Source organism: Fulmarus glacialis, unplaced genomic scaffold (assembly GCF_000690835.1).
Source record: "Fulmarus glacialis isolate BGI_N327 unplaced genomic scaffold, ASM69083v1 scaffold10435, whole genome shotgun sequence".
NCBI classification, from domain to species: Eukaryota; Metazoa; Chordata; class Aves; order Procellariiformes; family Procellariidae; genus Fulmarus; species Fulmarus glacialis.
This window is the reverse complement of record NW_009213637.1, coordinates 1-23575: the sequence shown is the minus strand read 5'-3', so window position 1 is coordinate 23575 and position 23575 is coordinate 1. Positions and strand designations below refer to the sequence as shown.

The following is a 23575-nucleotide window of genomic DNA, read 5'->3' as shown; positions in this document are numbered from 1 at the left end:
GGCGAGGGGAGGCCGCGGCCCTGGCGGGGGCGCGGGGCGGGGGCGGTGCTGCGTAGAGCGGCCCGGGAATGAAGCTACCCGGCTGATGGCGGGTGCCTTTCCTTGGCAGCTTGCTGGAGGTCTCCCTGAGCTCGGACCTGCACATGCTGAACGTGCACTGTAACCGCATCGCCAGAATCGAAGGGCTCAGCCACCTCTGGCATCTACAGCATTTGGATCTGTCATCGAACCAAATCCGCCGGATCGAGGGGCTAAGTTCGCTGGCTAATCTGCGCACCCTAAGCTTATCCTGTAACCTGATAACGAAAGTGGAGGGTCTGCAGTATTTATTTCTGTCCATTTAGCAACTCATGAAGTTTTTCTAAGAGTTGTGTTAAAGCTTGGTTCTGGAAAGTATGCATATAATTAAGGTTATACGAAGTCAGTATGAGCTACTGAACATTATTATGTAAATTTTAAAAAGAGTATATAGTCTCTGTAAGCTTTGTTATAGCAAAGTGCCTTAATTTAGAAGGAAAAACTGATTTTTGTATTTTGATTATCATTTATTGTCATAATTTATAGTTATGATTTTTAAAGGCTTACTTTGCAAGTTTTGATTTGATGAAAGCAGAGCATTCTTCTGAAATCTTACTGTTTCTTTTTTTCCTCATTTTATTTAGGACTGGAAAAACTCTTTAATTTAACTATACTGAATTTGTCATATAATCGCATACATGATCTCTCTGGTAAGTGACTTTGGCATGTGCAGTGGAATAAAGAGCGTTTGCCTCACTTTAACTTCGAAAAACTTAACCAAGCGTGTTTTTAGAGGTTTCTAGTAGTTCAGACAATTGGCTGAGTAATGCCACTAAAGGTGGCAATTGCTGCTACTCTCAGCTTTCAAGTTTCTAACGTCAAGGATTGTTCTGAAATGGAATTTTTTCTCCTGTGTTTGGCGAGGCTGAGCTTGTTCACGAAGCAGTACAGTAAACATTTCAAACTTATTTCCAAAGTGAACAATGCAATAGTCTTGGAAGATATTTCCAGAAGATTCATATCTTTCCTTTTTATAGGGCAAAAATGCAACTTTGGATATGATATAGAAGTTCTCTTCTAAATCTATATGTTGAAATGGTCAACTGTTACTTCTAAGATTTGAAGATACAGAATCAAGGGAGTTTGTAATAGAAAATTTAAAAGAACATTGGTAACAGTTTTGTTGATGAACTGAGTTACGAAAAGGAACTTCAAGCAAAATGTTTATTTTTACGTGCTTCTTAACAGTTAGAAACTAATCTGTTTCTTTCCAGTTAGCTCTCATAACTAGCTTAAGTGTTGTAGTGTACCATAGCTAATTAATATATGTAGACAAGGATATGGAGCAAAAGTTGTTACATCATTTCCAGTTATGATGTATTATTTACTGAATATTTTTCAACAAAATGCCATTAGTCTAGGATCATAGCAGAAATCACTATTTTATGGTTTTTCTCAAATTTTCAGGATTTCAGAGCCTTCATGGAACCAGTCATAAGATTAGCCATATTGACCTTCACAGCAACTGTGTAAACAATATTAATCACTTACTTCAGTGCACAAAGGGGCTGCTCTGTTTGACGAATCTGACACTGGAAAAAAATGGAAAAGCCAATCCTGTTTGTCACACAGCAGGTATGGATCTCATGTTAGGTAGATACTTGGTGCTGTGAGACAGGTTCTGAATTGCAAATTCATTCATAAACTGGCCCTGCAGAAATCTAAATTCTGACAAAATTAATTTGTTTTCCATAAAAAAAAATCTTTTTGTTTTTTTGCCCAGGCATATTCTCAAAATTTTAACTTGTATGCTTTATAAGGCTCACCTTTTTACATATTATTTTAGGTTAAGGAGGGAGATAGACAAAGAGTGATGGGAGGAGAAAGTATTGCAGAAATAGGAGGAAAGGAGTCTTAATATTATAAGGTGAGTGGTTGGAGAATTTGAAGAATGTACATAGAATGTACATATTGAACTATATTGAAAGAGGGCAGGCGTGGGAAGTGGATGGTCTTCTACTGATAGAGACCACAAGAGGAAGATCAATAATAAGCACTATTAGCCTTTCCTCCTTTTCCCACAGCTTCAGTAAGCAGTGACAGACTCTAGGATGCTCTGCAGTAATCAGCATTTTCATCAAAATAGTAGGCAGGGGTTTCACTAGGCAGCATGGAGACAAGTTGGAGGAATGCGTGTGGATACATCACTTTCAGTTGCGTTGCCTAGAGCTTCTGCTTTGGGGGTAGGTTTTTCGCACCATTTAAATGTTACACCCCGTGTTCAAACAAGTTACATTGTAGCATCCTGTTTTGTTGCAGGTTTTGTTTGTTTTCTTTGTTTGTGTATAAGAGAGGGGAAAATCTCCTACAGGAAGGTAGAAGTGGAGGATTAATACTTTTGGGACAGCTCAAAGATAATTTCATTACAAAGAATAGAACAGTAGGAATTACAATAATACAAAATAACAACCGTATCATGAGCATGTTACTGGTAAAGGTGTCATATGTGTACAGTTCTTAGAAAGACACCTCAGAGAGAATTCAGGGAAGCCAAATAAGGTCTTAAGTAATGTTTTCAAAAGCCCCCATAAACAAGTTTTACAAATGTATTCAGGCACCACAGAAGCAGTAACAGGTCTATTGAAGTTATCTGGGTAACTTTGAAAATTCCACTAGTTTTTTTCTGTAAGTGTTTACATACCTCTTCATATCTACCTCTTTGGTGGCACTGACTTTCGAAACTGCGATGTTCAAAAGCCCCAATTCTTTTAATTTAGTGCTTTACAGCTTCATAATGCCTTATTTCATTCACTGAAAAAGGATGAAGTTATCTAAGCCCTTTCAGAACTTGCTTTTCCATTACATTTTTCTATCCTTGCACTTGATACAACTGTTTGGTGCAGGAGGCCAATATTAAAAGGTTGTGTGTGCAACTGCAGTGTGCTGATGGTGGCGAGGAAATCCCCGTGTAGGACTAGGCAGGCAGCTTCCCAGTTAATTTGTTTTGTAATGTTGTCTGTTGTGGAAAGGTGAGACACTTGTAGATAACCCTCTACTTTTTTTCTTCTGTTAAAAATGCAATGAATAATTTAAGATGACAGGGTACCTAAAATACACTAGACATCTCTTTTGGAGATTAATTTAAATTTAAATGTGGTCTTTTCCTCAAGGTTACAGAGAAACTGTTCTTCAGACGTTGCCCCAGCTGACAGCTTTAGATGGAAGAAATATTTCTGGTGAACCAGTGGACCCGGCAGAAGAAAACTGTTCGGATTTGCAGTGTTTAGAAGACATTTTGGGCTGTTTGGTTTCATCTGGGTGCCCCTCATCCAGAGATCAGGTGCCATGTTTATGTGTACTGATTTTAAAATTGATACGTTTTATTTTTATATTGCATGCAACTCATTAATGTTACAAGGGTTGTCTTTCCTTTTGATAGAACTATGTTACCTTACCAGTGGTGACACCGCATATCGACCAGGCGTTAGCTCATTTTCGTCAACGTACAAGAATACCAGTACAAAGTGCCATCAGCTCCTCTACAGAGCTTGTCTCATCTTCAGAACCAGAGAAGGCTGAACTTGATAAAATATACAGTGAGATCAGGATTAAAAAAATAGAAGATCAAATTTCACAGATACTGCAAAAGGTGAATTTTTTTTCTGTGATTGCAGAGAAAGTTTTGTTTGTAAAATGAGGTGTACCTTTTGATAATGCAAAAGTTTGCTGGGACAGACTGGAGTATTTCTGCTCGTGTGTATGTGCTGACTTCGTGCTAATGTGTTCTTAATAATTTTGAGAAACTGGGAATAAATTAAAAACAAGTCTTTAAAACTGAAGATTGCACTTGGAATCATGAAAACTTTCATACTGGATAAAAAACATAGTGTATGGGACTAGGAGAACTATCTGATCATATTCTATTAGAAAATTGTTTTCTGTTTTTTTTTACCCTGACGCCATCAATATAGTAACTGAACCAGAGTAAAATATGAAATGCAGCAAAATACCTGGATTATAGAGTTGGTGAAAATTAATTTTTCTAATAGGTCAAGCTGGTCTGATATGTTTGTCAGGTATGTTTTTGTAACAGTTTTTGGTGTACCTTGCATGTTTGCAACGCTTTTTTGGTTTTAAGTGCTGTATTCGTACATTTTGCACTAAGCTTCTATGCCTAAGGATTTTACCAAACTTCAGGTATTTCAAAAAGATACAACTGTATGTTCTCAAGCATGCTGTTCTGTTGGGTTTATTTTATCTTTAAAACAAAGAAATGTTTTAGCAAGGAGGTTGTTTGGAAACAATTATTTACCCTTCTATCAAAATTATTATGTGTGAACTTTTTAAAAATAGCACATGAATAAGTGTTAGAAATTAACCAATTAGAAGTTGTGAAATGTATAGATAAAACTGCGATCTGTTCTTAGGTATCTGATACCTCAAGAAGGGAAGCTCCTCCAAATGTTCTCAAAGCTAAGAGAGATACAGATCCAACTTCTGAGAGCGAAAATGAGAGTGGGAAAGAGAACAACAGAAAGGTTGTGAAAAGAAGCAAGATCCCTACTTACCGTAGAACTACTTTATCTGCTAGGTGTCATCCGAATCATCTTAAGAACAAAATAACTGACAGGTATCCCAATGTTTGGCATATAAAGCCAAAATGAATTAAGCTGAATATTGTCAGAGTGAACGTAGTTTGACTTGAAACATTTTGCTGGAAGTGGTAGGTTGGGTAAATTAGCTCTGTTAATAATGCTCTAAAAATTACTAGTTACTGAGGCTTCATTCAGTCATTTCCCTATATGAGCATTTTCTGTCCTTAGGTGAAAAGGAAATTGAACTGAAGATTCTAAAACAAACACTTTCAGAATTCGAACAGCTTATATTTTCGTCTTTGTTTTAAATTGTGGTGACAGAAGAATTGAGTCATTAAAAAATAAAAATAAAAGATTCATGGTATCAGATCAATGGTCAAGAATATAACGGTCCATATTTTGTGATGAAACTGAGGATGCTGTAGTAATTTGTTTGATTTATATAGTAAATATCAGAAGTGATGAATAGATGATGATATAAATTGGAATATATTAGTTTAGTCAGCCACTGCAGCTCTACAGCTACTCTGCTTCTCTAAAATTTTTGTATCTATGTGATCATAAGATGTTTTTCAGATAGCATCTAATAGTACTACATGGGTTTTTTACAGCTGAAGATTTGAATTTAGCTGTTTGCTTTATGATCTGCTTGCAAATTATTTGATACATGGTTTTGAACTCTGTACAATTCAGCTTCTACACAGAACTATAAAATCTTGTCCTGTAAAAGTGTCCGAATCCCCTGTTAGTTTAAACTCTGCATTTTCTTAAATATACCTTGATGTCCTGCTATTATAGGGAAGAGAATAAGAGTTCCTCAAAGTGTCCACGCTCCAGTCAGAGAGACTCTCATCCCAATTCATCATCGGATACTCAAGACTTGGAAATAGTGGGAAGAAAAGCTGAAATATTAACTGGAAGACAGAGTAATATAGAAAAAGTAGAAGAAATTAATTCAAATGCCACAGAGGAATCAACATACCGAGTATGTTTTTCATCATTTCAAGTTAAATATGAGTATGTCTTCACCTGAAGCCAAGCATATGTCTCCTGGTGAAACTTTAAAAGTGGAGGTGACAAAAATAATTGCGTGTAGATAGTATCAAAAAATAGTGGAGTTCTTGTAGTGTCAGCTGGAAGAGCATGTATTTTCTTTCACTTTTATTGGGGGTTTTTGGTCTGGTCGCTTGCTCGTTCCTCTGTCATCCGTGAATTTCAGAAAGACAATTATGAATATTGTTTGTCATTTTTGGCTACGTTTGAATGTTTCCTAGTAAGTTGATGCTTACCACATTCTTGCTAAGGCGCTGATTCAAGAACTTGATCAGGAGAAAGAAAGGAGGTGGAAAGCAGAGCAAGCAGAGAAGAAATTAATAGAGCATGTCAGAGAGCTACAGAAACATGCAAAAGAAGAAAAGAATATTCAGAGTATGGCTGTATACACCACAGACAGGTAGGGAAACAGTGTGCTGTAGTATAAGAGATTATTTTGTTTTGTTTAATTCAAGACAAATTTATAAGCTTAAGAAATGAGAACAGCTTTAAACAATATACTTGGAAAATAATGCATCAAGAAGTAGTGCTAGAATTTCTGTCGGTATTACCTAATGAAATTCCTTTCTGCAGCTTTTGTCCTGTTCTTGTCTCAGAACAGTACTAGTATGTAACTTACCTCCATTTTTAGCCATTACTTTCCGAGCAATCTGTATCATAATTGTACTTTCTCTTTCAGCTCAAGCTCTAGTAGCTGTCTTGTATCGTACTTTAAGCTTCCAATTCCCAATCTCCCTTTCCACCTATACATACAGCGTTCTTTTTTGCCTGCGCAGTGCACTTGAACAAAGATGTTTCTGGCAGGCCAGAGTTGGTCAATAGGCAGTATGTTGTGCAGGTCAGGCCTAGCATATCTTCCTATAGACTGCTATCATCATCCTTGTAAGTTCTGAGCAGCATCCTTTTTTTTCAAAAGTTCTCCCTTCTAACAAAGCATTGTTTGTTGTCAGCTATGATTGGAGATGCCTGCTCTATTTGTCTTTTTCTTAACTGCATTGTATTTATCAAAGACATTTTCTTTCTTGTAAAGAAGAAACAAGCCAAGTGCTTCCTGAGTTACCATCCATGACTGACTGTGATTATTTCCCCTTTTCTTGCTTTTTGTTTTTGGTTCATGTCCCACCTTTATTTGTTACCACCTTGGATCAGAGGTTTATTATGTTCCTTTTCTTTTGAGATAGATCTTATATCAAAAATTATTAGAATATTTAGGGATATTTCAAAGTTTTCTGAAGAAAATTGTTAAATTACAAATTGATACTATATGTTCAACTTCTGTATAAAGCGAAATGTCATTTCCTTAAAGATCTATCTATGAGGTTGTCTCCAGCTTAGTTTCTTTTAAAATGAAGCTCCATATAGTAATGCTACACATGACTTCAGTAACATTTTACGTATTTTTTAAACAGTTTTACATGACAGTGCTGTAAATAGTAAAACTCAGCAAAGAACAAGATCCAGTGCTACAACACTTGCTAATGTCTTTTTCTCAGTGTATTTGGCATCAAACTAAATACTAAAATGTTTGTAATATAACTTCATTGCATTTATTCTCAGGTTAAAGGAATTGATGTTGAAAGAGAGAGATGTTAAAGCAAGACTGCAAGCAGATGTCCAGCAGTTGAAAGGTGAAAATGAAAGACTTACTAATGAGTTAAATCAGGCAAGAAATAAAGAAGCAGAACATCAGAAGGCCATGCAAGCTTTAGAAGAAACACTATCCAAGATGGAGACACAGAGATTGCAGCAACGAACAACAGAGGTAAATATTTTTCATGAGTAAATAATACAATTGCAACAGGATGGCTACTATAGTCCTAGATACTAAGAAACACTAGATTTTACAAGCCTTAAGTCTGAGTTTTCCACAATAAAAGCTGGGGCTTTTTTCTACATAGTAGTAGTAGTTAATAACAAGTATCCATTTTAATTGTCAATTAATGTCTTTTATAAATAGAAGTATGTCATGTGATGTGGCCTTAAGATAAAGGAGAACAAGTCATAGAACCATAGAATCATAGAATCATTAAGGTTGGAAAAGACCTCTAAGATCACCAAGTCCAACCGTCAACCCAACACCACCATGTCCACTAAACCATATCCCTAAGCACCTCATCTACATGTCTTTTAAATACTTCCAAGGATGGTGACTCCACCACTTCCCTGGGCAGCCTGTTCCAAGGCCTGACCACTCTTTCAGTGAAGAAGTTTTTCCTAATGTCCAGTCTAAACCTCCTTTGGCGCAACTTGAGGCCATTTCCTCTCGTCCTATCACTAGTTACTTGGCAGAAGAGACCAACCCCCACCTCGCTACAACCTCCTTTCAGGTAGTTGTAGAGCGCAATGAGGTCTCCCCTCAGCCTCCTCTTCTCCAGGCTAAACAGCCCCAGTTCCCTCAGCCGCTCCTCATAAGACTTGTGCTCCAGGCCCTTCACCAGCTTCGTTGCCCTTCTCTGGACACGCTCCAGCACCTCAGTGTCCTTCTTGTAGTGAGGGGCCCAAAACTGAACATAGTATTCGAGGTGTGGTCTCACTAGTGCCGAGTACAGGGGCAAAGTCCTATCTACTTAACACCAAGAGTTGGTATTTTCTGAAAATATACAGTAACAAAGACAAGTTTTCTAAAATGTTGCTGAAATCAATAAAGATCTTACTAGCAGGATGGAAAACTGGTGGTTCTGGTTTTTTTGCTGGTCTAAAGAATTAGATGCTTTTAATTGCAACCAGAACGAAACAGTAATTGCTGATAACTTATTTTAAAGATTCTGGTTGTTTGGGGGTTTTTTGTTGTTTGCTTGGGATTTTTTGGTTTTGTTTTTACAGCTGGAGAAGATAATGATGCTTTTGTTGTCTGAGGCACTTTGTTCAGTATACAAATACATAAGATCAAGATGTTGGACTAGATACTGCTACTATTTCTGACTGAATAATTGGTGAATTTTCAGTGGCCAAATGCTACATCCTCCAACATCTATTCCTATTGTTTGATTATAATCCTTTTTTAGCCCATTCCTGTGTCGCCACTTGCAGAAGTTGAATCCTAATATATCCATCCTGAAAAGTCTCTGAACTGCTAGTATGGTGCTCTAGGATGTGTTGTCGCTCAGATTCCCTGAAAGGAAACAAAATCAGGGAGCGTGCTGACAGCCAAACTGCAAGTGCCATTCCAGTTATGGATTAGCCACCTTCCACTTCAGGCTCCTGTTTAGGCACCTGAGTGGCTCTTCCATTTTCTTCCTTACCTGTAAATACCCTGGAGCTATTATGGATCTAGAATTGACCTTCAGTTTAGATCAGGTATCTGCTTGTCGCTTTGAAAAGTACTAAATTTAGTGATTTAGAGAAGAGGAGAGTGGTTTTTTGTTTTGTTTTGTTTCTTTTCCTATAAGAAAGGAAATACCTTATTGGTGTATAAGGTTTTGATTTTTCCTTTAATGAGTTTGTAGAAATAAGTCATCTCTTTTGATAGTAGTAGCATCATTTATATTAACTGCAAAACTTTATTAAGGGAAGGTCTTTGTTCCTGTCTTTAAGATCCTGTAGCAAATACTGTAATAATTATGTTTCAAAGAATAATCATGATGCTCTAGAAACTAAATTCTCTTTTTGAATGTTCAGATTTAATATACCTTTGGCCTATTTTATCAACTCTAAGATTAACAAATTCTAGAATATTTTATAGAGCTTTCTCACAGTACACATTGGCAGTTGGCTTCAGTGGCAAATTATGGTTACTCTAGGTAGTCACTGTTTAAGGATTTCAGTCATCATTACTAGATTACTTCTTTAAGGGATTCAAGATAAGTAAGTTACTGTGCATCTAAATATGTACCCTATTTTCTGGCAGTCTTTAAAATTGCATGTGTTCTCACTTGAAATTTTTGGTTTTAAGTGCTTCAATGTAGGAGAGAATTGCTTCACTTCCTCCATTTTTAGGAATACAGTGGGGTGCATCTAAATGTTACTCATGAAGAGGCTTAGCATGTAGAACATGAAAACTTAGCTCCATACTCGAGCCTCGCAACAATTTGCATACAACTGAAGTTACTGTACCTCTAGCATTCTCAAGCTGGAACTCATAACATGCAGCAACACTTACGTATCTTAACGGACATTGCAGGAGATGATAAACATTGGAAACAATGTTTTATTTGTTAGTGCAGGACATTCCATACAGCTGTTCCTTAATTTTTTATTTTTCATTTTGATTGATTGTTCAAAAATCAAGTTGAGGGGATGTTTGTGATGGAATTCTGAAAGAAAACAGATTTGGGATTTTTTTTTTTTTTTTTGGTGAGGGTTGGGGGGGGTGTTTGTTTTCTTGTGAGAGTTGGAAAGTAAACTGGGTTGTCTCTATTGCGTTCTAGCTCTGCCATTAGATAACTGACACTTAGCGTAATCTTGAGTAGTTCATTAACCATTCACAGATTTGATACTCTGGAAAGCAAAGTGGTTAGATTTGTGTAAGTACAGAATGGGGAGACCCTTTGCTTTGCTTAGGAGGACAGGTTGACAAGATAGTTAAGTTGTTACTGCTCACTGATGGAGCATAAAAGGATTGAGGTGAATGCTGCAAGTAATGATTAGGAGTGAGAATATCTCCGTTAACATCACCTCTGCTGTTTCTGTTGCATGTTCTAACTTGCAGCCTTCTGAAGTGTCTTGATTCTGAATTACCATTTCATGAGTAATTAAAACCTTTTTTATAACTTTTTTCATATCTTTTTTTTCCTACTTGTTGAGTCAGAAAAGGCAGCTTTGTATTAAAAGGCTTAAGTTTATAAAATAGAATTATTCATAAAAGCTTGCATCAGATGGAAAAAGTGGAGTATGCCACCTGGTGTTTATACTGATTCTCCATTTTTCATAAAATCATTAGAAAGCAGCTCTGTTCAGCAACTTTAAACTGTAAAACTCAGAAAGATACAGATTTCTGTAACTGGAGTGTTAAAAAAAAAAAGTTACATTGAATATAGCTAAAAATGTTTTGCTTGAAACTAATACAAGTATTAGTTTGTAATTGAGGAAATCATTCTGCCAATACGCTTGTTCCACTTCTGCAAGACACTTTTCTTTATAAATTAAGTAAATATCCTTGGTTCTTCATGAAAGTTGCTTTTTTTTGTGTTGTAGTCAGTTAAACTAAGACTTAATTTTAAACGTCTTGTCTTAAATTTCTGCAAGTGTAACAAAATATATTAGGTAAAAAAAGAAAAAAAAAAAAAAAAACAGCAAAAAAACCCTTTCTTGGGCTAGGTAACATAATAAAACTCCATATTTTTGAAAAATACTGACAGTTGTGGAGCATGCTCTAAAGATAATGGCCCAGGTAGACACATATATAAAGCACCTGTTCCTTTGTATTCTAGTATGAAACATGAAGAATAGATTACAGTTTTAAGAAAATCTTGTTCCTCTCTTTACGAATTCTACACAGATGAAACAGGTGCAAGAAGCAGAGCTTAAAGCATCAGCGAATGAGCGAGAAGTACAGTTACTTAGAATATCTTTTCGACAACAGAAGGAGAAGGTAAAACAACTACATGAACTTCTTATATTAAGAGAGCAAGAGCAAAGGTATGGGGTCTTCCATTGTCTTTTCACAAGTTAATAGAGGTGCTAGTGTTGCAAACATGTTTTGTTTGAATGCGTTCTGCAAAGTGTGGTTTTGTTTGGGTTTTTTTAATGGGAGAGATGGTATTTGTAAAAAGTAGATGTCTTCCCACTCATTGTCTTGCTCACTTCAGAATATCTTCACGTCTTGTAGATTCCTGACTCAAAAGTCCATGTAGGCAACTGTGTTCTTCCGGCCTTTCATTTGATAGGTTCTTGTCTTATTATACGGCTGAACTTTTTATTTTAGAGATCTGATCTTTAATCCGGGAAATAATCAGATAAAAACAAAATTGCATTTGAATTATTGTCTGAAGATCTGCATATACTACAATAACACAAAGTGTTCCAAAAAAAGTCAGCTTCTACAGTATCTTGCTGTGGGTGGGTGGGTGGCTTGCCTGGCTGTTTTCCTCTTTCCTCTCAAAATTTCCTTTTTTTGGAGAATACTTGAACATAACTTCTATACTGTTTAGCTAATACAATCAAATATGTGTACAAACTGAAGCAACAAGTGGCGTGTGGTATACTAGTATGTGAAGGAGGTTATTAATGAAATAAGCTGGTTACACTTTGTAAATTTTACAAGGATAAATGTATTCAGATACCAAGATAACTGCAGGTTTAGATGGGAAGAATCTGATAGCTGTGTTTTTGAGAACTTCCAATTATTATCTCATAAATCTCCGAAAGATGTAATGTGAAGGACAGCGGGTATGTTTTGTGTTTGTGCTTTAAAGCAGATGAACAGAATAGTCTTAAAGTACAGGGTACTTTTGCTTCAACATTCTCCTATAGGGATGCTTCCAGATAGGAAGGAGGCTTATCCTGGAACCCTTTAGGTCCCCGTTGTTGCTGCTGTTCAGGTTTTGGGTCTGAGTGAGAAGCAACAGTTGTTGGATAAGGGTGAAGGGAATGACTGCAAAAGAGGGTATCTGGCTGTACAGTGCTTTTCCCTGATTCTTCCCTGATTCCAATATCTCTTCCAGATCTTTGTTAACAGCAAAGCAAACAAATGCTAACTAACAGCAAAAGAGCAATTGAATAATTTCTACAAAAGTTTGAATTAAAAAGTAAGGTTATTCCTTTGGGTGTTTTAACAGTAGTCAACACGCTTTTCCTCATCCCAGGGCCACTGTCATAGAAGACCAAAATCTGTCTGTGAAACTAAGGAATTGATGCCATTTATTATGTAATTTATTATCCTTTTAAAGAAATACTAAGGAAATTAATTGGAACAGCATTGTGAGATACTGCAGTTCTTGTCTCAAGTATATATTTGGTAACTTCAGGAAAGAACTTGAAACCCGAGTTGCTTTAAATGGACCTGCATTTCAAGATGCTTTGTCAAAAGAAGTGGCTAAAGAGCAGCAGAGGCATGAACAGCGTGTTAAAGAATTTCAGGAGAAGGTTAATATGTTAAACCAGAAGTACAAAGAGTTAGAAGATGAATTTCGTTTAGCTTTAACTGTTGAAGCAAAAAGGTTTAAAGAGGTAAGACTAAGAGAACACTTCATCTCAGACTAAGTGGAGTTGTAGATTTCTTAAAAATCCCCCTAAAGCCAACACATTTTTGTTTTAGGTTTGTGTTTTTTTGATCCTTAAGGTCTTTGCTCCAAGGATTCATCTAAAAATACTGGTAGTAAGCTTTGAAAGATCAATGATTATAACATTGACAGCAAATGCCAAGTCAGCACTCAAAAAACCCAGCATTTTTTGTTCATAAGTGCAAGTTAATCAAAAGAAATTAGAAAAACTTCTATCTGGTGGTATTAGTTTCTTTTAAAAGATGTTGACCTTCTATTAGAATATATTCAAGTATTGTAAAAACTCTTGTGTTTTGATAAGGTTGTGGTTACATATATACTAGTGTATTTAATAATAAAGTTCCCTATTGTTTACCTTCTCAAAATCCAATTTTGGATATGCATTTTGAAATTCAAATTCAAAACTTGCTTACTAAATTCCTTAGATAACATCTAAAATAATGTGAACACTAGCCATAGAAATAAGTTAAGTGAAATAAGATTTTAAATGCTTCACCTTCACTTAAACTTGGTTTTCTTCATTTGAAATCAGTTGGATGCACCCTTCAAATCTTTCTCTTGCAAGGAAAAAAAAAAAGAATTAATTTTAAGTTCTTCTTTCCAGATTTTAATGTTAATCTTAACAATGAGATTAAATCAAGGCATTGTTTTCATTTCCCAAGCTATGGTTTTTCTGCTCTGCTTTCCATCCACCCATGAATTTTGTTTTTCCTTTTTTTTTAAAAAAAAAAAAAAACAAATTTGTAGCTGAGCAGAACCAGTTTTTTGAGTTGAAGTATCACCAACAAACTGGTGGAAAACCAATTTCAGATATTCAGTAATTTCACAAACTGTTGATGAACTTCTATTTCTTCTTTTATTTTAAATTCAAATGTCATTTGTGTGTATGCATACACACTTTTTCCAAATGTTAGCATTTTTCAAGTCTTATCTTACAAAACTTTAGGTAAAAGAGGGTTTTGAAAATGTTGCTGCTGATCTAGTTGAACATAAACGCGCCCTCTTTGAGTTTGAACAAAAGGAAAAAGAGATGGCAAGTCTGATCCAAGACCTGACAAGTATAGTGAAAGAACAGAAAGCAAAGATTGCAGAATTAACAAAATCAAATGAAGAAGCTACAGCAAACCTAAAGGTACTTGTTTCAAAATATTTCAACTATATACATGATTTTTTTGGTAATATTTTATCTATAAAAGTAACAATTCCATGCAAGGTACATTGACTGAAAGACACGTTCCCTGTTGCACTAAAACGTAGTACTCCATATCAGCCTTTATTCTAGCATCTTGCACTTCTCTTTCTTACAAACACTGTTCCCCACACAGCAAAATCTAGACTCATTCATGTCTTCAGAAGTGCACTCCTTGTCTTGTGAGCGCTAGCAGTTTGTATATAGTGCAAGTGGTCACTCTAAACTGAGATTAAAAACCTACATTAATAACCTTGACCCTTTGTAAATTCGAAGTGATGGAATATGGTTCTGCAGTGGTCACTGTACATGAAGTAAAAATGAAATTGAACAAATAATAAAGTGTAGTTATTAGCAGCTTAGTATCTCTGAGAGTTGCATTAAATTAGCAGTATTAGTCAATATCTACTCATTGTCTGATTTTAATGTTAAATACTGTGGGCACAGTTGCTTTATTTTACACTACTGATCACCGTATGGAAACGTATTATAGTACTACGGTGTCCGTAAATAATTCTTAAAAATCATAGGAACATAACTTTTAAACTGTTGTGTGATCCAGTTCAGGTATGTATCCAGTCCATCTTTATGTTAAAACTTCTGTGCAGTACAACCCCTGCACAGCTGTTCCTAATCTCTTCCCTACATGTTGCTGTTGGGGTGTCCAAACATTGTGTTGCTATACAGAATAGGATTCTGCCAGTCAGTGAGGCTGCTCAAAACAAAATTAAAAAATAGCTATATTAAACAGCTGTAATCTCTAAACCAAAAAGTAGCCTGCATAACTGAAGATAAATCTTTGTCATGGGAAGTGGAAGTTCATCCCAGCTTCTGTCTGTTTTCTTTTGATTTGATTTGGTTTTTAATATCTTAACTTGACTTCCTCTTTCTCTTTTTTTGACTTGTGCATTTATAATTCTAAACAGGTTTTTATAATGGCATTGATAATTTAAGGTGGCTATTTAGAAATCAGCTTTACAGTTTTCTGGGATTGAAGTATGTCTATTTGAAGCAAACATTCGTGTTTCATTACTGGGAAGAGATGCAGATAGAACCCTGTATGCAAGCAGAATATTCCTCAGTTAACTTAATTCACTGTATATGAGTATTACATTCCTAGCTGCTTAGTATTGATTTGAAATTGTGAATACTTGTTTTAAAGGATCTTACTGTCTTTTTCTAATGTTCATTCATACAGTATCGAACTGGAGAACTTGAAACTGTGATTGAGGAGGACAAACAGAAGGCTGTTCAAGTTGAACTTCTGAAAAAGGAAAATGGAAAACTTATTTCTCAGCTGACAGCCCAGGAAACTGTGATTGATGGGTTAAAAATGGAAAGAAAAATATGGGGACAAGAGTTGGCACAACAGGGTAAAATAATTTCTTTTTTTTTTTTTGCAGAAAAAATGGTGGTGTTCAATGTCACACCTTTCAAATAAACACTCCAGTATAGTTGTAATCACGACAGTGTCTCTGGATGCCATGTTGATCTTATCCAGTTGTAAAGATGGTGTGCAAAAACAGAACTTCTGTAGTATGCAAGCCATTATAAGAACTATAACAGCAGTTGTGGGAGTTAGTTGCGAATACAGTTTATATATTTCCCCAAAATGTCAAAATACCATAATGTTATACAAAGAACTTTTAAATATGAAACTAGGAAAACAAGGATATGTAAATAATGTTATGTAATGCTACTTGTCTATCAGATAAGCCTAATGTGAAAATTTCAGTATATATCTTAAAAAAAAAAAAAAAAAATTTCTAGGTGAAAAACAGCTTGGGCTTTTTTCATTTTTCCCTGATTTATGTGACTCAGCACTACCTTGTGAGATTGGCTGGGTCTGTAGGAATTAGTGTTGACTTTTATCAGAGAAGTTTTCAAAGGATAAAATACAGAGCTTCAGTTCTGCATTTCCTCTTACAAGTGTTACCTACCTACAGATTAAAGCCCTACGGTGTTTCCAGTGGGCGAAATGGTCATGTTTGGTTTTTAAGGTGTTTCTTACTTTCGCCTCACGCCCTCCCCTTACATTATACATCCTGAAGTCATCTGTAAAATGAGTGCTGTAGTGTGACTCTCCTGTTTTATCTAGGAGCTCATCTTGCTCAAGATCGGGGAAAACTGGAAGCAAAAATTGAAGTTTTAACGAACGAGATTGAGATGTTAAAAAAGCAAAAGGAACAGGACAGTGATACCATAAGAATTAAAAACAAAATAGTGGATGATCAGACAGAAACAATTAGGAGATTAAAAGAAGTAAGTGCCATGTCTGACAACTTGTTTGCTTAAGACTTGCAATGAAAGTTATTGTAAAGGCTGTAATGAAAGCTGGCTCTGCACTCCTAGTTTACCAACTCAGAAAGCACAGTCAGGCTGTCAGTGGCAACTGATTTCACTGAGAGCAGAAGAGGGCCTTGTATTAACTTGATGTACAGAGATGCTACTTTGAATCTGTCGTTGAACCATATTTGTGTAAAGACTTTCTTCTTTTGCCTTGCTTCAAGTTATTCTTGATAATGATTTTGAGAGAGGAAAAACTAGGATAGCATAATTCTTCCTGTGTGTTGAAAAGAAAAGGAAAAAAAAATTTAGAGAAGTTTGCCTCAGGTTTATTTTACAATGTAAATATTTTTTTCTTTATTCAGTTTTTGCAAATCAATATTTTAACAGCAGAGCTATTATGTTTTGTTCTGTTAATTCCATTCATCTCATTTAGAGACTTTAGCTTATTAATCAGAGTGAAGTTTTATAGCATGTTATGTCAGTCAAGGTTAGATTTGTTACTCATTAAATTATATAGCCACGTAACAGAATGTCAGCTCAGTGATTTGTGTATGTAGAATAAGTTGTTGTATTAGAGTTCTAAATAACTCTTAACTTGCTTTCAATTTCAGATTTATGTTTTAATGATTTTTTTTTTTTTAATTCTGACTTCTTTCAGATGAAGATTATTTAACTGGCTATGACTTTACCTAAGTATTTTTCATATAATAATATGTTTAAAAGAGTGAACTTTCACATGTCCATCTCTGCTTTATTCCAGCATAGACTAAACATATACTCTTAAAGGGTAACAATAAAGTTAAAATGAAGGGAGTTTCTGTGTTCTAAAATGTTTATCTTCTAAAGGGCTTACAAGAAAAAGATAAACAAATCAGAAAACAGCATGAAGAAAATATGGAAGCTCAGAAATTTTTTCAAGTACAGTTGGATGACAAAGCTGCTGAATTTGAAGAGCTAATGGAAAAATTACAAAGGCAAAATGAAAGAAAAGAGGAATTAAAGCAACTGCTAGAAGAAAAAGAAGTAGAACTTGATGATGTTAAGAATGCACACAGGTGATACATACAAGTGGCAATAATTCTTTGGGATCATAATGGTATGCAACACTGCTCTGAAGTTATTCTATGTTCAGAGAGTACTTGCTTGCTATTAAAACCCACAGAAATGTGGAAAAATGAAAGCATGGAAAACTTTCTTCCCACCCTCCTAAGAAGTGGTATCTACATTCATTATAAATATGTGTGCATTTTCTTTTCAGTGCACTGAAAAAGAAGTGGCAAGGTAAAGGAGAGCTATTAAGCCAGCTGGAGGTGCAGGTTAAACAAATGAAGGAGAGCTTTGATATCAAAGAGAAGAAGTTGATTGAAGAGAGAAATAAAAGTCTTCAAACTCAGAGGTGAACACCTTAGTAGCTTATTTTGTGACTGCCTAGTTAGTATAGAGTTGCACTGTTAATAAGTATACAAAAATGTTTGATTATACGGTGAAAGAATGCATAATACTTTAAGTACTTGGTGAGCCCAGTTCCTGCAAACAGTGTATGTAGAAGTAATTCTTGCTATACAGATGACTGACTTCGTGGAACTAGCATTCAGTTACAGCATTCGTCCTTTAAACTTCTTAGCTATGTTCCCATTTTCTTTGAAAATAATCGGAGCCTACTACTCATTCTTCCCTCATACATCCATTCCACCACAATGCTTTTGGTTTACCTCTGTGAGGAAACTCCATGTCACGCTTACATGATAGAGACTCTTACACAGTCCATCCCATGCTGGCTGGAGTCAGGCAGTGAAGATGCTTGTGCTCCTGAGGGACAGTCTCACATTCTGTAGCAGGGTTTCTTTGAGCATGAGCCTGTCAGCCGCCTAGCTCGTGACCAGGATGCATGGGACAAATTGGTTGCACATCACAGGTCAAGCCAAGCAACTGTGGCTGGCATTTGGGCTTATGAGGGAGGCCACAGTGCTTCACGAACGTCTGTGCAGGATGATGAAAATACCTTCTGCGCTGTGTAGGAAATTGAGGACAGATCCTCAATACTTAACACAACAATACTAATAAATATTTCTGTCTGTGCCAAACAGACTGTTTGTAAGTTACTTGTCATTCTCGTCCCATACAAGTAGCAACAGGTTTTTTAATTTCATTATTCCTCTTGTACTGTCAATTTTTTTGAGCAGGTAATAGTAAATATGAGATGGTGAAGAAACAAATACTCATAATCCAGAAAATAGTCAGGGACTTAGATGATGCTCAGTTATTTCATACGCTTATGGCATTATAGAGAAGTATGGTAGACTGCACCTGTGATGAGCTTAGATTGTTGGTATGATTTTTACTTTATTCTTTGGTCCCTTTCACTTTTTTTTTCCTCCTTCCTCCCAGCTATTCTTAAGAAAAGATTAGCTAGTTAATAAGACTGCATATTTATCTAGCAGTGATAACCACACAGTTACTGAAGGAATAAGCTAGTATGACTAAGGCTTTTTGCTTTACATTTTTAAATTAAACACTTTAATTACACTTTCACTATTATTTTAAGGAAGGTCATCTGATTAATAAATGAAAGAAAATACCTTGATGGTGAAGTTTGATTTAAAAAAACAAACAAACAAAAAACAACCCCCACAAACAAAAAACAACCACCACAAATAGTCAATAGTACTAGGTTTTGGAATTGTTGGAAGATCAGTAGTGTAAAACTGAAATTTTGTCCCAAATAATTGTTTTGTTTCAAAATCTTGGTGTAAACTGATTGATTGTATAGTAGAATAATTTGCCTTGCTTTCTGTTGCTACGTATTTTAGAATTATCCCCTAAAAGCAGAATTCGCTTGGAGTTAAGTCTGTGAAGCAGACACTTTTCTATTTCTGTGAGACACAAGCTTACAGGCCGTTTACAGAATCACATAGTTCAGTTATTGACTTCTCAGGAAGCAAAAGCATAATAAGTAGATGTTTGAAAACAGGTGGAGTTCGTTTGAAATCAGGTAGAGTTCTTATTCCTGTTGACAGTAGCAAGCCCAAATCTTCGTATTCTTTGCTAGTGATTAAATGCTTCTGCTAAGAGGAACGCCAGAAGCCCTAAACACTGTGCATAAAACTAGAACGTGTACTTGATAAAACAGGATGTCTTCTGATGCTAGATATTGGAATAATTGTCTTTGTGCCTATGTTATTAAAACCTTATCAAAAGCAAAGCAAAATACTTTAGTTGTTTGCAGGAGTGTGATTTTTTTTTTTTTAATCGTTTTTTAGGATTGCTGTGGAAAAGCTTCATGAAATGGATGATGCTTTTAGAAAACAACTTGAGTCAATGTTGGCAGCTCATCAGGAAGAACTATTGCAGCTGGCAAATGAAAAGGAAAAACAAATTGAAGCAGCAAATGAAAAAGTAATTTTAATACTAAATTTATATGTTTGCTGTATTTGCATTTTTATTCTACAGCTGCTACAACAGTGGTGCTTGGAAGTCACCTGTTTGTATCTATCTAGCTAATCTCTGGGTGGAAATAGCCCTGGTTTAGTGTTCAGTCTTTGCACAGCAAGAATATCTCTAGAACTGTACCATCATGAGGTTTTGTATTCAAGCAAAGTAAAGTTGCATGCTATGTAGCTGTTACGAGTCAATAGCTAAACATTTCCTCATCTACACAGGCAAGAATAATGATGATTATGCCAGATAATCCATTTAACTCACCTATGCCAGTTGTTAACAGTTATTGTTCCTGTTACATACCGCATTCTTCCTTAGTGTGACAACTGGTGCTTTTTCTGCATAGTAGGTATTTTGGTTTTGATACGTTACTCACTATCTCCTAGCAAATGAATGCTTTTTTTAAAAGCAAAATTCTGCTACTGCATCCAGTGTCAGAAGTTGTGCATTGCTTATTTAAACATAAGCATATACCTCTTTGTTTATCAGTGTTAAAAAATGCCAAAATTATATGGTTTTTTAGGTATATTAAGGCAAAGCAAGAATTCTATTTGATCTCTGTGTGCTCTTTCAGGTTTACTATGTTGAAGAAGAAATGCGGCAGCTTCTGCAGGAAATGGCAAACAATAAAAAAGCCATGGAACATAAAATAAGACGACTTACACATGCACTGAATGATATTCAACAAGATCTTTGAAGATTAATACAAGTTTTTAGTGTATGCATTAATACACAAACTTAAGCAAATACATACACTACAGTGCACTTTTTCCTTGTTTTCTAGAGAATAAATTCTTTGTGATATATTTTGATGGTTCAAGAATCGAACATAAATATTTGTACAGTATTTTCATAATAAATAGTTATTTCTAACCTTTGGTTATTTTTAACTGTTTTGTCAAAGTGGATCAAAACACGTATATGGATAAAAAGCATCATATGAAATTAGAAATCAGCATGTTTAATAAGAGAAAAGAAGGTAGAAGCAAAGGCCCAAAGACAAGAGCTTGAAGGTTTCCTTCACTGGGGTAAAGATTCTTGTAATAAGATCCAAGAATTTACCAGAAAATAAGTTTAATCTGTCGCTGTTGATGAAGAATGCATGACTCCTACAACTTAGAGTGGCTTTTTTGGCAGCATGTTTTAGTTCTCTACAGCAATAGGCTTCCTACCAGGCTTTTGAAAAATAGGAGATAACAAACTAACAGCTTCTTATGGAAGCTAATCATAAGCCTTATGTTAATATGATTGTTATACTTCTTTCATGAGGGAGACTTTACCATCTCCACTGTACTCAGGCATATATTTCATTTGCTTGTTCTCAGAAGATCCTAAACTGTTATTGTACTACACCCTACTCTGAAGTGTTTAATGCTGCAGTAGTAAGTAAAACAGTAAGTAGTAAAACCCGTTATTTGTTGTTACACCAGGTGGAGCTATTTCTTCCCACCTTGCACCTCGCAGTTGCTAAAGCAGAGTCCTGTTGCGCCAAGGATGAGAGAAGCCACTAAGCCAACTTTACCCTCAGCTTGTTCAGAACCCAGCCATAAGCACACTGCTGTGGTATAACCGTATATGCATTTTGCCCAGCAGCACTGGAAAATTGCTAGTGCCAGTAAAAGGCTCCTGGCTAACTCTGCGAGGCCTGTTGGGCTTGTTATCAGCTTGTTATGAGAACTTGCTGTGTGAGCCAGAGCTTGATACCAGCTGCCTCTTGTTATGAGGTGCAGCTTACGTGTGGGATGTAACAAAGGCCTTGAAAACATGGGCATGAGTTGAAAGCAGAGGCCAGGGCACCAAAAACAACTCGCTGATGGTCAATGAAAAAGCACAACCTTGAGAGCTGGGAACAGACTGCTTTTGCTTTAAGAAAGGAAGCAGCAGTGAAGCAAAATAAAAAAACAGCCCAACAAGTGAATAAGGCACCTGCAATGGCCTGGGAAAACACCACCCCCACCCCGCTTCGCACAGTAACGTCGTCCAAGGGTGGAGGTGGAGGGCTGGGAATGGTCTAGAAATTGCACGGTCTTATAAAAGGGTAAGATCCCAAATTTGTGGGAGTGGGCAGAAAGAAGACGCCTGCTTCAGCTCTGGCTCCCTGCATCGAGAGTTCCTGCACCTGGCCCTGGAGACCACCAAGGACCAGAGCCATCGGCGCTAACGAGGAGGCATCTGCTCTGTGGTACTGTATACTCCCAGCTAAGGTGGGATATAGCTGTTCAGGACTGACTGCTTTGAATCGGTGCTAACAGTTGATAACATGTAAAAATTAACACATAGTGGTAATGGTTAGCAAGGTGTAAGAACCAACTCTTAGCACAATTGGGGTAATGAATGTCAGTCTAGTAAATTTTGCTGTGAAGTTTAAAATTAGCCTAATTTATTGGTCTACTGGCATCCCAGTGATCTCTTGATTCCCTGATACAAATATATGTTACCTAGTTGCAGAAGAAAATGACTTCTTATTTGTATCTTGTGCTCTACACACTCCTGCTTCTTCAGAAGCCACGTTATGTGAGGAAATACTCACCTGGAAAGCTGTTCTATAGTATTTAAATGGGTATCACTGGCGCAGGAAGGTTGCACCGCTTCAGAGTGCTTTTCTGTCATGTTTATGAAGTGTTTCCTTGGGCACTTCTTTTTTTCTTTGCTTATTATTTGACCAAGCTACACTTTGGGTGAAGTAATTGAATACCTGGAATGCACCAGGAAGGTAAAAGAACTTATTCTTACCGTGATTCAATTTATTAACATCAGCTCAGGTTTTTTCCTCCAAAATCTTCAGTCTGAAACTATTTTCTGATTTCATCATAGGGAGTTGTTACTGTTTTTAACATAAATTCTTTCTATTCCTTACGCTTGGTTCAGAAATCTCATACTACAGTACTTACATGCACGCATTAGTAGTGTTTGGATTGTTTGTTTTTCTTGCGGCTAATTCTACCTTTGGCATCGTTTCCCTCTTTATGTTTGCATGGCTTCCTTAAAGCTTTTTAATAGATATTTAAATGATTTCTACCTTGGGAAAAGGCCTCAAAATGATATAATAATAAAAATATGGTGTAGGTGAAAGCTGTGCCAAATTTACCTCTTCACAAGGATAAATTTCAGCCTGAGATTACTGAAAGGTATAAGATAACTGAATACGTAAAATAAAAATCTAAACAAAATGTGAACTCTGACCTTGTCAGATGCAAGGCATGTTCCCCTGCATTAATCATGACAATTTAAAATCGATTCCGTTATTAGATTCTGCTTTGTTTTCATTTCCAGTCAAGACAATGGATCTATTTAAATCATTATCAAATGTGTAATCAGTCAGGAAATGCCTGTGTTACCTGAGACCAGGAGGAATGTGATTCAAGGTCCAGAGAGAATGCATACCTGCTTGCTCCTATACATACATAGGTTCCCCTGAACATGCTATTGTCTATGAAGGTTCCACTCCTACATGACATAGCACATTCCGTGTAACGTCCCTTCATCATGTGCCCCACTGCCTCGTGTGATGGAGTATCTGAGGGTCTTCTCCCAACAGCATTTCTTTCTTGAAGTGCATCTCTTGAATTCTCACGCTATGTGGACTTTAAAGCTTCTCTGCTTCTATCTGATGGTAACCGAAGGACAGAGGCGGACCTGAAGGAAGGTTAAGGCCGAGTATATTTGGACACCAGTGCAAGGGATGGGTAAGCATCCGAAATTCTCAGTACCTCTCGCCAGACCATTAGCGTGTCCTGCGTCTGGCCTCGGGGATGTAAGAGCACAGTTTATAATTAATCTAAGTGTTTTTATATCAAATCCAAGCGGTGAATGAGCGACAAGGAGCTATCGTG

General features: G+C 36.3%; 1 protein-coding gene across 1 annotated transcript; it reads left to right on the top strand.

Annotated features, from left to right (window-relative positions):
* Positions 1–113: 113 nt before the first annotated feature.
* LRRCC1 (leucine rich repeat and coiled-coil centrosomal protein 1) lies at positions 114–20439 on the top strand. The gene is made up of 18 exons (XM_009578258.1): positions 114–315; positions 663–728; positions 1486–1653; positions 3189–3358; positions 3458–3667; positions 4446–4648; positions 5412–5598; positions 5918–6066; positions 7224–7428; positions 11104–11243; positions 12572–12773; positions 13773–13958; positions 15214–15388; positions 16114–16277; positions 17151–17359; positions 17563–17700; positions 19565–19700; positions 20317–20439. Exons 1-18 carry the CDS (start codon positions 144–146, stop codon positions 20437–20439), a joined length of 3003 nt encoding a protein of 1000 aa, XP_009576553.1. The 5' UTR covers positions 114–143.
* Positions 20440–23575: the final 3136 nt, after the last annotated feature.